We start from the raw sequence: 16,116 nt of genomic DNA, 5'->3' as shown, positions 1-16,116 counted from the left end.
AATAAAATTAAATGGAATAGAAAATTAATCAAACTAGTAAAATTCAAGTCCTGAAAATGAAAACTCTTGCGATATGTAATGCTTCAGCGCTAACTCTCGTCCGTGAGCTTTTTGTGCACGAAATTTTTTATTTTGTGTCTCACATAACTAATACTAGTTGGGTGAGACCTCCTTTTTGTCTCGTAATTTTGTGGTCCCAAAATTTTGTGGACCCAAATATGTAATATATGAGTCCGCAAATATATAACATAAAAGAGGCTTCACGCAACTAAAAATCATCCATGTGCGCTAATTCTTTATATTCCTGCTGACAAAATTTAAAAAAAAAAGGAAATTCCCATATAGTTTTTTCTGGTAGAAAAGATAATTAATATTAGGCCGTTGCTTTCACTCAATTAACATCGTACTCGGTCAGCAACGGCTACCGTCACACTGCCTAAAACTTGGGAAAATCACAGAGCTTGACTAGAGTGCCTACTACACTTTTCTACAGTTTCCATATTCATAAATTTGGAAGAGGAAAAGAAAAACTCCCAATTCCAAGTTCATATTTCTGCTCTTCTTTCACAGGTAAATGGTTATATTTCCGGCCATTATTCTTTTACTCGTTTTTTTTTTTTAAAGTTCTCTTGATCATTTAGTTTCTTAATGAAGGGTAATATAAATTTGCATTCTTGTTCTACTTATCTATTAGCTTTCTTCAAAATGTGTTCAAATGATGGTTTCTTGCTTTAATGTGCATGTTTCTGCGTTTCCTGTTCCTGCCAATGTTGATAAAAACTGCACAAATCCCTTCGATTTTTGAGCTCTTGTTAGATCTCTTTTTTCTTCATAGTTCACATGAAATGTAGCAACTAGAGTTTGTAAAAGTGGCAAATTTGAAGGACTAAAACTGCTCAAGGATATATTTAAGGGATTATTTTAAATCTACCCCACATTTTTTTTTTCATTTTCTCAAGGAAATTCCAAGATAGTGAGATTCCATTTTCACTTGAGTACTCAAAATCCCATTTGACTGATGGCGAAGCGTTTGTGTTTTTATTGGGGAACAAAGATTTAGAAACTTTTACACCGGATATGTTGTCGTTGAAAGAATTAGAAACTAAAGTAGCTACATTTGATTGATACATTTATCTTTTGTTTGGGAAAGAACCTTATCATTCTTTCCTGAACTTATATAGCTCAATGTGTACCATGAAACGCCTTTTTATTACATAAGGTAGAAGTTGGTATGAAGAATGAATGAGTCATACCCATCTAGTCATTGATTTTAATATTTTAAATTCACTATTCACTCGTTTTTTGGGTCATAATTATTAAGTAGGAGGGCTTGTGAAGTGGTCTGATGCGTAGCATTGGTATTGCTATGTAGGCTTTCATTTAGCGAAGGGTTTAAATGAGAAAAAAATCTCAATGTATAAAACATCTGTCCTTTGTAAGCCATAATCACAATGTCCAAAAGGTGCTAACTTCTCATATCCCCATCTTTCCTAATCAAAGTTTAGACTATTTTGTAATGTTAGTTATTGTATGTCATGGTTACCTTCTTATGCCTTTAACTTGATTTGTCAATGCTTTTCCAAGAAGGAGCCTGTTTTACTCCCTATTGGGTCATAACTTGTTAGGTTAATATTAAGAGTTATTTCTTTACCTCTGAACTTTATTACAAAGATCATAAGGAAAAGGGGAGTTCTAAAGCATAAAGATTCTTAAATACTCCAAAATCTACTATCCTTTCATCTGTATTGAAGTAATTGGTCAATGAAAATCCTGTTATAATGCATCAACTGCTTAACTATGTAGCGAAACCAAGAATTTCGCTAAGGGTGTTCAAAGTTTAATATATATGTATAAAAAGTAAATTTTGATCTATATACACAGTATAATTTACCGATGAAGGGTGCTCAACTGACCACCCTTCACTCTATGTGGCTATGCCACTGACCTAGTGTACTGCTCTTATTAATTTCTCACATTTTCATGTGTTACTAGGAAAGGCGAAGGGTGTTATTTCTTGATGTCTACAGTGGGAAATCCTGCAAACATATTCTGGCATGAAAATCCAGTTGGTAAGGCAGAAAGGGAAAAGCTGCTCAACCAACAGGGATGTGTTGTGTGGATCACAGGTCTCAGTGGATCAGGTTGATGTTAATATGTGTTGTTGCTTACTATTTGTCTATTGTATCAGCTGTGTCGAATTCATATAGTGTGGACGTGTGTTTAGAGGTGGAGGAAAAAATGCCCTCCCATATTCAGTTTGAAATTTAGTCTGAAGTCTGAACTATTATTATAAGGTGTTCAAAAGTTTCAGATGCTCACCTTTGCAACATATGTTTACCATTAGTTTCAAGATTCAATCTGAATTTGTGCAGGAAAAAGCACACTTGCATGTTCCCTAGGTAGAGAATTGCAGTCAAGGGGTAAGCTTTCCTACGTTCTTGATGGCGACAACCTTAGGCATGGTCTGAACAAGAATCTTGGGTTCTCAGCAGAAAGCCGGGCTGAGAATATACGTAGGACTGGTAAGTGTATTCTTGCCAAATACTCCCTCCGTTTTAATTTATGTGAACCCATTTGACTGGGTACGAAGTTTAAGAAAAGAGAGAAGACTTTTGAACTTGTGGTGTAAAATGAGGCACATATATTTTGTGTGGCTATAAATCATTGCATAAAGGTAAATTGTTTCCAAATAAGGAAAGTGGTCATTCTTTTTGGCATAGGTTAAAAAGGAAATATGTTCACATAAATTGAAACGGAGGGAGTAAGTACAACAACCACGAGTTCAGTAAATTGTCTACTACTGATGTTTGAGATGCTTGCAGAAGATATTTGCTGATAACTTGAGCAAACAATAAGTTGCATATCCGTTTTTCTACGACTCAAGATGAATTTTAGATTTGGAAGAAAAGTCCAGTCTTCAAAATTTCTCATTTCATTATTTTAAGCATGCAAACGACTTGTAAACAATTGGAGAAGGTGACGGTTAATTTCACCTTCCATTCGTTTCCACACTTCACTTCAGTTACATGAAAATTGAGTGTATGATGAAGTGGGAATTGAGTGTTTCTCTCGCTTTAGGTTCAACTCCATCCTGATAGGAGTAGTTTGAGGAACCTTTTTATTTTCTCGTGGATTAAATTTAAATTATTCTAGATACTTTTCAGTTTGGTATGACAGATATTGGTAAACATTTTGTGTTCCTGATTATCTGTACTCTCTATAAACTTGATCAGGGGAAGTTGCAAAGCTCTTTGCAGATGCTGGATTAATTTGCATTGCAAGCCTGATATCTCCTTACAGAAAGGATCGAGATGCTTGTCGTGCGTTATTGTCAGATAAAAAGTTTATTGAGGCAAGTCTAATGTTGAACGAATTATTGTAGAAATCTTTTGCATTATCTAATGTTCCTTTTCTCGTGATTTTCCAGGTTTTTCTGAACATGCCTCTACAATTGTGTGAAGAAAGAGATCCAAAAGGCCTCTACAAGCTAGCTCGTGCGGGGAAGATCAAAGGTGTGTTTTAGCTTCAGGGTAGTAGCCTATATTGCTTTTTTGATATATGTTGCTCGCAAACGCACACGCAAGTATGCGTGGTCGATAAGTAATATAGGATTGTAAGTGCAGATATCGTACCCACAAGGACTTGTGATTAACTATTTACTAAATTAAACTAAAACAAATAATCTATTCAAGCGATTTTCTAAAGTATGAATCTTTAACTAAAACTAATCTAGAGTAACAATCCCGTTGAGTCTTCCACTTAAATTGTCTAATTAATTTTTCTGGTTTATTGGTTGACAGGGTTAATATTACTCGTAGTCTTCTCCCGAAGTATTACTCGCCTATTCAAGCTAACCTAATGCCTATATTCCTATGGAATTAGGATTAACAAAAACACATTAATAATTCCCGTATAATAACCAAGTAAGACGATTAGGTATATTCCTATCCTAACAGCAAATCCGTTCCCGATACTCAGGTTCAAGATCTCGTTCTACTCAATCTTATATGCAATCTAGAATTCCCTCTCCCAAGTTCAATCCTAGATTCGTAGATAGTATTCAATTGGTGATCAAGCAATCAAATAATTAAGCGCAAGATTGAATAAATAAACCAATATGCTAAAATAATAAGAACAATTCAAGCTTCGACTACAACGTTCATGTAGCACCCCACAACTCTAAAACTAATAAACTATGAAATTAAAGGAAGAAAAGAGAAGAAAAACTAGTTAGAAGCCTCCTCCAAGCGTGGTGTGTGTTCCCCCACGTGAATTCCCCTTCAAAGTATGTTAGATCCACTCCAAATCAAGTTTATGACTCCTTATATACGAGTTGGGATCGTGTAGGACCGAAATAACCTTGTCTCGGACGAAGTAGGAAAAATCCCGTCACACAGGGTCCAGGCTAGCGCCTCACGCTTGCCCTGGCGCTGAAAGCAGTGAGTTTTCTGCCTCCAATTCCTTCCTTGAAGCCAGTTACGTTTTTATTTATTTGCATTGTGTATCTCTTTCTTGTCTTCAATAGGGGGGACAAACACCAAATGGTGTCCCCCTTTTTTTTTTTATTCTTTTAATTTTCTTTCTTTTTCTTCCGCGTTTTATGCAACTTTGCTCCAAATCTCTTCATCTTCACACCGTTTTTCCTACACAATTAAAATATATTTTTAAGCATAAAGTAATATAATTAACACTCAAAAGACGATTAAAAGTACTAAAATGTGAGGCAACAATGGGTAAATATATGCATTTTTGGCCGAATATCACAACCCCACACTTAAACTCTTGCTCGTCCTCGAGTAAGCATTAGAACCACTCTCAATAAATCAAGCCTAGAAACACCATCACTTCGGTCGATACTAACAATTAGGCTCTATAGCAACTCAAACCATCAGATATATACTTCCTGATCATCGTGCAAAATATACGAGTCACAAACAAACAACAAACTTGTAACCTCCTAACCTCAGAGACAAACTCTAGCTTATCAAATTTAAGCTCGCTCACCTACTCTGTCAAATTAAGCTAATAACATTACCTATCTATCATGAAACAAGTACCCTCACAAAAATAAATGGTCCATACACTCAAATCAAAGAATGAATATAATTTAAGGACTTAGCATCAAAGAACAACTCTCTCACTCACAAAGAATTCACATGTATGCACAAAGAACCATAGGCTTGCCTATTATGTACATCTCTACTAATTAAGTATGCTCGAATATAATCAAATATGACTTTAACGGGTTGTAATGTTGGCTAGGGGATGGGTAGGAGAACTATCTAATAGTGACTTACACTTCCCTAATCACTTTGCACTTTTAGACTTCATCATCCATTATTTTCATCTCTTAATTTTATTTTTCAGTCCTCTCTTCCCTATCTTCATCTATTGTTTCACAAGTATTTCCCTCATATCAAGAACGTTTCATTTTTTTTTCAAAGCAATTTTTTTTTCATCTTTTTTTTTTCATGTCACATTCTTTTAAAGAGAGTCTTTTCATCACTTTGCAGCTATGATTGGTCACCATTTTTCACTTAATCATCCTTTTCTTCAAATTTATTAATTTATATCACAGTCTAAGCAACCGTGCTCAAGGAAGCAGGGTGCAAAAACTAGGGATTCAACAAAAGAATAAAGGTAAAAAATACAGCTTCCAAACAAAAGGCTACATGCTCAAAGGGTTAATTAGTGGTACAATATCTGAAAAGGCTAAAATTCACATATCAAAGAAAACCTACTATCATCTTCTAAACAGAGCAACACTTTTATTTCGCTTCAATTACATGCAGGGCAAGTTCTAGACTAAGATGCAAAACATGGAATATATGTAAGAAATACTTCACCCCCCATGGAACAAGTATCAATCAAGATGGATCAATTCTACTCTAAGATAGAGAGGATCATAGCAAACAACAAAATATGCTATTTTATTCATTACTCACTCAAGCTCAGGCCTAAATATGCAAGTATCAAACAAGTCACAATATTTTTCTTCTCCATCTTTTACTACTCCTAAAAAAAATCTATTCCTTAAAATAAAAATAAAAAGTTTACCAGGTTCAAGTTACATCCCCTGGAAAAGAACCGATGCACAAAGAAAAACCAAGGGGGATTATTATCTAATTAAAACTAACTAGAAACCAAAAGAAAATATTTTTGGATTTTATTTTTCATTGGACCTTAATACCTCAAGAAATTTGTCCACAAAATCCATCATCGGGAAAAGTCTAAATTTTCTGAAGTTTTTTTTTCTCAATTTTCGTTTTTTTTTCCTTTTTTTTTTTCTTTACACAAAAACTAGTACACTAAGAAAGAGTACTATAACTAAACTAGGATAGCACAGAAAATCACCAAGACAATCTCCTCACCCTACACTTAAAATTGTGCAATGTACTCAATACATCCAATAAATAAATAGAGGGTAAAAGAGACTCACTGGTAGGCCAAAGGCCGAAGTATTAGCAGCTCACGGGATACTCAGACTTCTCCCAAGTATGGTCCTTTGTGCGGGCACCCCACACTTAGTTCCAACCGCCTGCTCGCTTTTGCATACGCCTATTGGCTTTATTCCATGCTCCTACTCAGACTTCTCCCAAGTATGGTCCTTTGTGCGGGCACCCCATACTTAGTTCCAACCGCCTGCTCGCTTTTGCATACGCCTATTGGCTTTATTCCATGCTCCTACTCTTACAAAACACAAACACTACAACGATAACACAATTAAAAATAAAAAATAAAAAATTGGGTTGTCTTCCTATAAGCGCCTTATTTATAGTCGTGGCACGACTTACACTACTTCATCACTTTTCCTTCCACTTTGAGGAAATGAATTGCGCTCCCTATTTTGCATCAATTTTTCTATCACGTTCCTGGGGCGGTGGTGTAAAAATAAGAAACCAAGCAATAGGTATCGCATCTTGCACTTCTTGGCCTTTAAGTGAGGGATGTCGTTTTGTCTCCTTGGCATCACAAATTTCAGAATACATGCACTTTGTTCCCCATTCATTGACTCTTCCATAGGCTCGAATGGATCAATTCTCGTGTCACCAACCAAGCACAATGTTGAAAAATGGTTAGAATGAGGTCCGATGCGCTCCAACTCTAAAATCGCTTCACTTTTGACATCCTTACTTTTGCACACTTCCTCAACCTTGGCATCATCAATAATATTTTGGTCGAATAGTTGGAATTCCTCTTTTCGCTCCACAAGCTATCCATTATCCACAACAATTGGTTGTAGGGCATCAGACGCCTCAACCTTTTATTCAATTTAGCCTGCAGGTCATGGATATCTGAGCCAAATTGGTCTATCTCTTACCTGAGCTCAGTTCTTCCTTCTATCAGTTGTTCTGTCATATTTGAAAGACCATCACGAAGAAACTCAAGAGATTTTTTTCAGTTGAGCTTGTTCCTCTAGCCAAGATTGGCTCACTATATCTGCTTCTTCAAAATTATCTTCTAGTGGGAACTCGCTCTCTTTAGCCACTTCGTCCGCCTCGCCCTTCATTCTCATGATTGCTACACTAATTCTTTGTATAGCCTTTTGATTTTCATCTTGTTGCTCGGCTACTTGCCTCATCATGTCCATAATACGAGCAACACGCTCTACATCCTCCACTTCATTGCTCCTATCAAGCTCATAAACATTATTAGAAATATCATAATAAGGGCTCAGAGAAGGGTAAAAAGAATTAGGACAACCTTCCCAATGGCCACTTTGACAACCACACACATTACAAAAATTTCACTCATAAGATTGAGATTCACAATTTTGCCATAAGTGTGGTCCTCCACAATATGGACAGGGATCACCAAAATAAGAATAACCAATATTCGACCAATTCTCATTCCAAGATGCCATGTAAAAACAAATATAATACTAACTACACTAAACTAAAATTAAAAACTTGAATAGAAAAAAAGTAAAAGTCAAAATAGTCAATTTTAAAGTCCCCGACAACGGCGCCAAAAACTTGTTGCTCCCAAACGCATACGCAAGCATACGTGGTCGACAAGTAATATAAAATTGTAAATCTAGATACCGTACCCACATGGACTTGTGATTAACTATTTACTATATTAAACTAAAGAAAATAATCTATTCAAGCGATTTTCTAAAGTATGAATCTTTAACTAAAACTAATCTAGAGTAACAAACTAGGAGATTAAAGAAACAAGTTGGCGAAATTAGACAAGAATTCAATGGGAGCCGATATTCTAGAACTATAGGTTAGCTAACAATCCCGTTGAGTCTTCCTATTGTCTAATTATGTTATCTGATTTATTTGTTGACAGAGTTAATATTACTAAGCAAGGCGAGGCGAAGTACAACTCGCCTATTCAAGCTAACCTAAACAAGAACGCATTAATAATTCCTGTATAATAACCAAGCAAGGCGATTAGGTATATTCCGATCCTAACCACAAATCCGTTCCCGATACTCAGGTTCAAGATCTCGCTTTACTATCTTATATGCAATCTAGAATTCCCTCTCTCGAGTTCAGTCCTAGATTCGTAGATAGTATTCATTGGTGATCAAGCAATCAAATAATTAAGCGCAAGATTGAATAAATAAACCAATATGATAAAATAATAAGAACAATTTAAGCTTCGATTACAACGTTAATGTAACACCCCACAACTCTAAAACTAATAAACTATGAAATTAAAAGAAGAGAAGAGAAGAGAAGAAAAACTAGTTAGAAGCCTTCTCCAAGCGTGGTGTGTGTTCCCCCACGTGAATTCCCCTTCAAAGTATGTTAGATCCTCTTCAAATCAGGTTTAGGACTCCTTATATACGAGTCAGGACCGTGTAGGACCGAAATAATCTTGTCCCGGGCAAAGTAGGAAAAATCCCGTCACGCAGGGTCCAGGCCAGCGCCTCACACTGGCCCTAGCGCTGAAAGCAGTGAGTTTTCCGCCTCCAATTCCTTCCTTGAAGCCAATTACGTTTTTATTTATTTGCACTAGGGGGGACAAACACTAAAGGGTGTCCCCCTTTTTTTTCTTTTTCTTTTTTCTTTTTCTTTTTTAATTTTCTTTCTTTTTCTTCCGCATTTTATTCTACTTTGCTCCAAATCTTTTCATCTTCACACCGTTTTTCCTACACAATTAAAATATATTATTAAGCATAAAGTAATATAATTAACACTCAAAAGACTATTAAAAGTACTAAATGTGAGGCAACAATGGGTAAATATATGCATTTTTGGCCGAATATCAATATATGTATGAATCTGGATTCCTAAAATTGATGATTAACTCAAGTACAGTGGCGGAGCCACATGCACCCAAGCCGACACCCCTTCGTCAGAAAATTATACTGTTTAGCTCGGTAATTTTTTTAAGAATATGTATATATACTATATGATGACACCCCTTGACTTCTTGGTGAGTTTGTTTCTTTATATTTTGACTCCACTTAATAAAAATCCTGGCTCCAGCACTGGTAATCATGAAATTACAATGTTTAGTTATTTGATACAGAATTTTACAACAAGTCTAAATAATACTCCCTCCGTTCCAATTTATGTGAACCTGTTTGACTGGGCACGGAGTTTAAGAAAAATAAAGATTTTTGAAATTTGTGGTCCTAAACAAATCAAAAAGGGGCCCAGAGTATTTGTGTGGTTATAAAATCTTCTCATTAAGGGTAGAATTGTAAGTTTAAGCTAAATTGTTTCCAAATTTAGAAAGGGGTCATTCTTTTTGGAACAGACCAAAAAGGAAATAGGTTCACATAAACTGGAACGGAGGGAGTAAATTGCATCTGTCTACAACTGTCGTGGAGAAAATTACACTTGTAAACTATCTGAGGAATCCTTGTTGCCATGGTGTTTTAAGTTAATAAAAGTTAAAAAAGCATTAATTTGAAATATGTTACTCAGACGACTGACAATTTGAGTCGTGAATTCTATTGGTAATCTGGAACCGGAGTGAATTATCTCACTATATAGTAAGCATCATTTGCTTGCAAAGTACTGTAGTGTAGTGGTTTATAATTCATAGTTTGGATTTGCTTAATTGGTGGTGAAATGATATCTTTGACTTTATTACTGAAATGAAGTACTTCAAATTATTATAGAAATTTAAGCACCTCAATTCCCAGGTTTTACTGGAATAGATGATCCTTATGAACCGCCTTTGAATTGTGAGGTATGTATTATATTACTTCTGCTGGCTGCTAAGCTTTGAAGAAATTGTTAACTCCCTTCTGTTTTTTTCATAATAACTTGTGTTCAGAACTGATATCTTTCACTTTTTTTTTCTTTTTGCTTCTCTTGTTAGATTGAAATACAACAAAAAGATGGATTAGTTCCTGCACCAAATGAAATGGCTGGGCAAGTAGTTTCTTATATGGAAGACAGAGGCTTTTTGGAAGCTTAGCGATCGCGCTTGCTCCATATAACAAGAAAAGACTCAACAGATGGGAATTACAGAGAATTTTTAGTTCTCTCCATCTGTTTCTACCATTACATTTTCTGTTTGATATCATCAGTTTTAGATTTTACATAGATGATCTCATCTATGTACTACAGTCGGCTGGCTTGCTTCTTCCGACTAGTTAGATGTGTTACTTAGATGATGAATATGCTACTCATCAATTTGCCACTTTCTTGAAGACAATGTTGAATGCCAGAGTCTCCTTATAAGTTAAAGGTTTTTCAAGCAGAGAAAACAAGAAAGTCTGACATTCCATGTTTTTATGGAGAATCTACACTACCAAGAAGATATTCTTGTTGAATTCTCTTAGCAAAGGCGTCTTGTGCTGAGGACTTTCACCAGTGGAAATAATTAAAATTATGCAGCTTGCTTATTTTTTTTTACTCTTTAGTGATTAATTTACCTTTCACTTCTCGGAAATGAAATGATGTCAAAGATATCTTTGTTTCCACGAGCAGTTCTTCTGCTGGTAATGATTTTGATGTTAGTGACTATATTATAGAGCTGAAACTGGAAATAGACCTATTTTATATGGTGTCACCCCGTCAAACCTCAAGAATGTTGTGACATGTTTGGTAGTGAATTGACAAAAAATAAGATAAGCTGAAAAGTTCATGCCGGAAATTTTGGGTCTGCCCATAAGGGATGCTCTAAGGCTCATTAAGGTAATTATTTAACCCTAATTGTTTATATAAGCACACCTAAAGTGTAGAATTAAATATAGAAGAGAGGCAGACTCTCAAAGAATCCTATTTTCTACCGCATATCATTAGGGTTTAGACCCTGATTTAGGGGTTGATCCAATATACTGTGACAACCACCACCGATCGATAATTCCAGCCGCGGTTCATTCCTTCCGCTTCCGCTACGCGAACTAGTAAGTTCTTGTTTTAGATTAGTGCGTTCCTTCAGTTCCAAACATGATGCCAATACTGTTCTGCAAAGACTGGTGCCTGCATAATATCTGAAGTTAGAAAATGTAAGTTTAGCTCCACTTTTTCAAATGGAAGCTCACTGCTTAATAATAATTCTTTACTTTTATTTAATGATGTGAAACAACAACAACTCTCAGGATTAGTCACACATTTACTGGCTCTTATTACTTTATTGACTGATTAAATCATAAAAGAATAAAGAAAAACATGCTAAATGCCGTCAAAAAGAAAAATAAATAAAAAAAAGAGCTGTTTGCCAAATGTAAATGGCCTACGTCACTTAACCACCCACTTGGCTTCCAAATTCCACAATATTCTAATTAGTAAAGTTACTTTGGTTTAAAAAATAAGACGAAATGAAAACCATAAAGCAAGAATCAGACAGAGATTTTCAGCAAAAGAGAGAAAGAAGAGAGAGAGAAATTAAAAGCAATGGTTTTTAACAGTCCAGTGGTGGTGAGTGTGGCGAATTTATCTGCAGATTTTTGCCAATATATAGCTTGCAATCCGGAAAGACTAAGCAGTGATCAAGTTCTTTATCTAATCTTTTGTTACCCCTTTCAACAGCTTCATCGCTTCACACTTTGTCTCTGGACTTTCTTTTGTTTCCCTCTACCTAACACATATCTCTCTTTTCCCTCCTCTGGTCTGTTTTAAATGTCCAAGATTCACACCACATGCTACTTGAATAATCTTTTGTTTTATAACCTTCCCGTATCCGATACTTACTGGCTTGACTAATCTGGATCCGTGTTGTGTATGCTCGTTACAGGGGAAGCGCTTCCTACCAAATGGGACTTGAGTCGGACATCTTTGCTAAAGAGCGGAGGGATCCTATCAATCCGTCACACCCTGTGGTAGTTTCTGGAATAATGTTAATATATGCCCACATGTACTGTGTCTGTAATAATCATCCTTTTTCCCCTTACTGAGGAATATGTCATTTTGATAGTTTTACTATGACTTTCTTGTAACTCCCTGTTGGTTATACGGGAAAGATTTTCTGGACTGGTTATGATATCTAAATTGGTTAAAGATTTAATTTTTGGCTGTTTTTGTTGTCAATTAAATGATTAGTTAATGGTTGTCCTAGATTTGATGATTAATTGTGCTGTTGCTTCTATTAGTTGTGTAAGATTTGTCAGCGTAGAAACTCTTTACACTTAGCACTACTCAAAGCATAAACTTTCCGGTGTCGGTTGGTTTGAAAACAAGTTATGCCTGAAACAATGCATTATTGAAATAGTTGTCTATTATCTGAATCAAACTCCACAGTTACAAAACATATGACTTTACTACAAATTACTCATGGAATAATCTGGGAATTAAGTCCAGAATATATACATCTGTATATTGTATTCCTATGTTTAGATACTGGGATCGAATATTGAAATGTTAACATGATTCATGAGACTGATAAACAGTCTTGAATATGCTCTAAGGAGCGTAATAATAACCCCTCAACGTCTGTTATGCGTTTCTTGGTTATTGGAACTCCACTTACTCCACAAATTGTTTCATTCAATTCTGTTGTCTGCTGAACCACTTGCTTCATTTTCTGCAGTTCCACATATATATAACACTTCTGTTAGATCAGTTAGTTGAAACGACTGCAGAGGCATATGATGAATGATAATTGAACATTTCACAATTACTAGATACCAGAAAATAAGATTTAACTTATGAAGACTAAAAGGGCAACCCGGTGCACTAAGCTCCCGCTATGCGCCGGGTCCGGAGAAGGGCCGGACCACAAGGGTCTAAGGGTCTATATTTAACTTATGTAGACTAATACTTACAAAACTTTTTTGTAATATCGGTTTATTTCAACTTGTTACACCAAATTGTGTACTCTATTTTTCAGGTTACCATATCAAACTTGTTATAGATACAGAAGTTACTTATAGGAAAGTTTTCCTAATGATCAATCCATAAAGCTATATTTTGACTATTGACTATTTATATGTATCTCATCCACCAGAGTGAATTTCTCTTGTATTTTTCAAACATGTTTTGAAAACGTTTTTCTTAAGCTGAAACATTCTTTCTATCTCACCCAAGATAGGGGTAACGTCTGAGTACACTCTACCCTCCCTAGACCTCACTTGTAGGATCACATTGGTATGTTGTTGTATTCAGTAGGGTGAATTTAAGTTCTTCCAATTACATACTTGTTTTTGGTAAACCAGTAATATTCAGTACTATAGTTGTTGATGTTGCATCAAGAAGATCCACCAAAAAAGGATATCAAAGCAGTAAATAAAAATAATGGAAATTTAGACAAACCTTGTCATCAGAAAATTGAAAGTTAAGCTTCTGATTCTGCTTATTTTGTTTCTGTTTTTGGTGATTTCCTATGAAGATGCAAATGGTAACAGCAGCAATCCCAAAGGAGCAAATAGCACCAATTCCAGTCAAGCTCCAGTTCCATATGTTCAATCCACCATTGTTCTTTTCAATATCTGCTTCCATGTTTTCCCTTTTCTTGATCACATTCTCTTTGTCAATTACCTCAGCTTTATCCTCAAACTGCAAAGGATCTGAATCAATTTGAGACACAAAAGTCTTGTTACTGAACTTAGGTGAGTCCAATTTCATGTTTTCATATTCTGTTTCCTTCATTTTCTTGAAGAAAACTTGTGACACTTGATCTTGTTCATTTTCCACCATAGTTGCTCCCTGTTGAGATACAATATACGTAAGTAATTAAAGTATGCTCTCTTTAATATTTTAAACTTTTCGATGAGATCACATAACTTTAACATGATATTAGAGCAAACAAGAGGTACTGGATTCAAATCTCACTACTAGCCAAAAAAGCAAAAAATATCTTCGCATATTTGTTCAATAGAAAACAATTATGCCCACATGTGAGATGACTTTAGATTAAAAGGAATCATTCTCACAATTCAATGCCACCAAGTCTGGAGCTTTGATCTTTTTTAGAAATGCTTAGATGGTAACATGTTTACCTCAACTGGAACCTTGGTGATAACTTCTTTAATAACCTCATCATCTTCTTGGATTTTTTGTGAATTTGGATTCAGCTGATTTGGGAGTGGAATAATTAGCTGATTTGGCACTCTAGAGTGTTCTGTTGAGTCGACAAATTGAGAATCATATTTCTTAAATCCATAATCATGGATTTCAAGAAGTCCATTATTAGGAAGAAGTTCCCACTCAGTTTCAAGATCCATTTTTCACTGAATGAAATTAGCAAGGAGTTGTTACAGTAGAATTGGTTTAAATAGTTTGGAATTCCGTAGAGTTCTTATTCTTTTAGGAATTGAAAAGTCAAAGAGAGTAATGTGGGATTTTATTGAGAGAAGACACTCAACATAGATTATGTCTTTTTGCTCTTAGGAGAGTGAATGTTAAATTTCTCCTCTTAGTTATGATGGTGATAGAGTCATATAGGTGGAAGCTTATCACTGTTTGAAAAATCAATAGGATGGACCACATATAAGGAGGCTAATCTATACCAGATATTTCTCTCAATTATTAATTGGATTAATTAATATATAGTCATTCTCATTACTTCAATAATGTCATTTCGGATAAACTTGAACCATGACGTGAATTAACTATAGATTTTCTTTATATTTGTGGCACATCCACTCGATATTCACTATTTGCTTAGATTTGAATTACCTTAGTTTTTCATAATTTTTCCTGTCACTTTTCAATATCTACTGCTTACTTAAATTTGGATACCTTAGTTTCTCATAATTTTTGCCCACTTTATTAATAGTAGTTAAGCCATATCCTTTTTAATACAACTTTAGACTAAACTATGTTCTCAAAGTCCTTTTATTTCATCTCTCTTTTAGCTAATGTGATTCTCAGCCACGGTGTAACTGTAACTCCAATCTCTCTATCCACCAAAAAAAAAGAAGTGTGCTAAGAGATATTATTATTATTATTATTATTATTATTATTATTTTGATAAGGTTATTATTATTATTATTGTGGTGGTGTGTGAATTAATATAACATATTATTCATTTAAGGCTCTTCCAATTTCTTTAGCAATTGATGTGAATGGTTTTTTCATTCTTACTTATATGGGGTGGTAAAGGCCAACGTCATCCTATAGGCTCCAAATTCTACCTAATTGCTAGAAAGTTGAATATGAAATTAACAGCAGAAATGTAAACTCCAAACTCTAATGATGCAAAAGAGGAGTATTAACCTTAGATGATTATTCAATTTGATCAATTTATCACTCAATCACAGGCCGTTCTGTCATTTTCTGATTTTTGATTGTCTGATCACACTCAAAATTATGTATCTACTTATCGTATTTTTATCCCTGCTCGATAGTTTTGTAGCAGGTTGTTTCAGACGTTTTCTAGGAAAAGAAGGAACCACTATAATAACCACTACGTGTGTTTCATTCTCTTCGATTGATTTTTATGAAGTCACACCAGGAACTAGTGTTTGCTATCGAGTTTACTTAGTAAAATTATTTTTCTTTGGTTTAAGACAAAAAAGTTACTAAACTATTTATTTGTTTCTCCAGAAGTCATACACCACCATAAAAACCAATTTTTATATTAAAAAAATAATAATTTAACCATCCTCAAATTGTATATATTTATCCCTTAATGCTATTACATAAGTACTTTCTTGGCTTAGCATTTTTATCATTTCAATTCTGAAGTACATCCACAATATTCAAGTAACTATGAATTAGATAAGAGAAATATTAATTAAGGAATTGAGATAAGTTTAAC

At 34.9% G+C, this 16,116-nt stretch overlaps 2 protein-coding genes and 1 long non-coding RNA gene across 3 annotated transcripts; 2 read left to right on the top strand and 1 right to left on the bottom strand.

Moving 5' to 3' along the window:
• The first annotated feature begins 393 nt into the window (after positions 1–393).
• LOC104095141 (adenylyl-sulfate kinase 3-like) lies at positions 394–10,971 on the top strand. The gene is made up of 7 exons (XM_033655827.2): positions 394–570; positions 1,993–2,141; positions 2,373–2,522; positions 3,234–3,352; positions 3,428–3,512; positions 10,112–10,158; positions 10,291–10,971. The coding sequence occupies exons 2-7, from the start codon at positions 2,018–2,020 to the stop codon at positions 10,387–10,389; spliced, it is 624 nt and encodes a 207-aa protein (XP_033511718.1). The 5' UTR covers positions 394–570; positions 1,993–2,017; the 3' UTR covers positions 10,390–10,971.
• A 759-nt stretch (positions 10,972–11,730) lies between these two features.
• LOC117276504 (uncharacterized) lies at positions 11,731–12,355 on the top strand. The gene is made up of 2 exons (XR_004506759.2): positions 11,731–11,837; positions 12,154–12,355. It is a non-coding gene; the product is annotated as an uncharacterized lncRNA (long non-coding RNA).
• Positions 12,356–12,615: 260 nt separating this feature from the next.
• Positions 12,616–14,767, bottom strand: LOC104095139 (uncharacterized). Its single transcript, XM_009601190.4, has 3 exons — positions 14,354–14,767; positions 13,668–14,060; positions 12,616–12,939 (listed from the first exon to the last, which is right to left on the bottom strand). The coding sequence occupies exons 1-3, from the start codon at positions 14,576–14,578 to the stop codon at positions 12,787–12,789; spliced, it is 771 nt and encodes a 256-aa protein (XP_009599485.1). The 5' UTR covers positions 14,579–14,767; the 3' UTR covers positions 12,616–12,786.
• Positions 14,768–16,116: the final 1,349 nt, after the last annotated feature.

The sequence above is a fragment of the Nicotiana tomentosiformis genome, chromosome 2 (genome assembly GCF_000390325.3).
Source record: "Nicotiana tomentosiformis chromosome 2, ASM39032v3, whole genome shotgun sequence".
NCBI lineage: Eukaryota > Viridiplantae > Streptophyta > Magnoliopsida > Solanales > Solanaceae > Nicotiana > Nicotiana tomentosiformis.
This window is presented reverse-complemented; position numbering and strand designations above follow the sequence as displayed.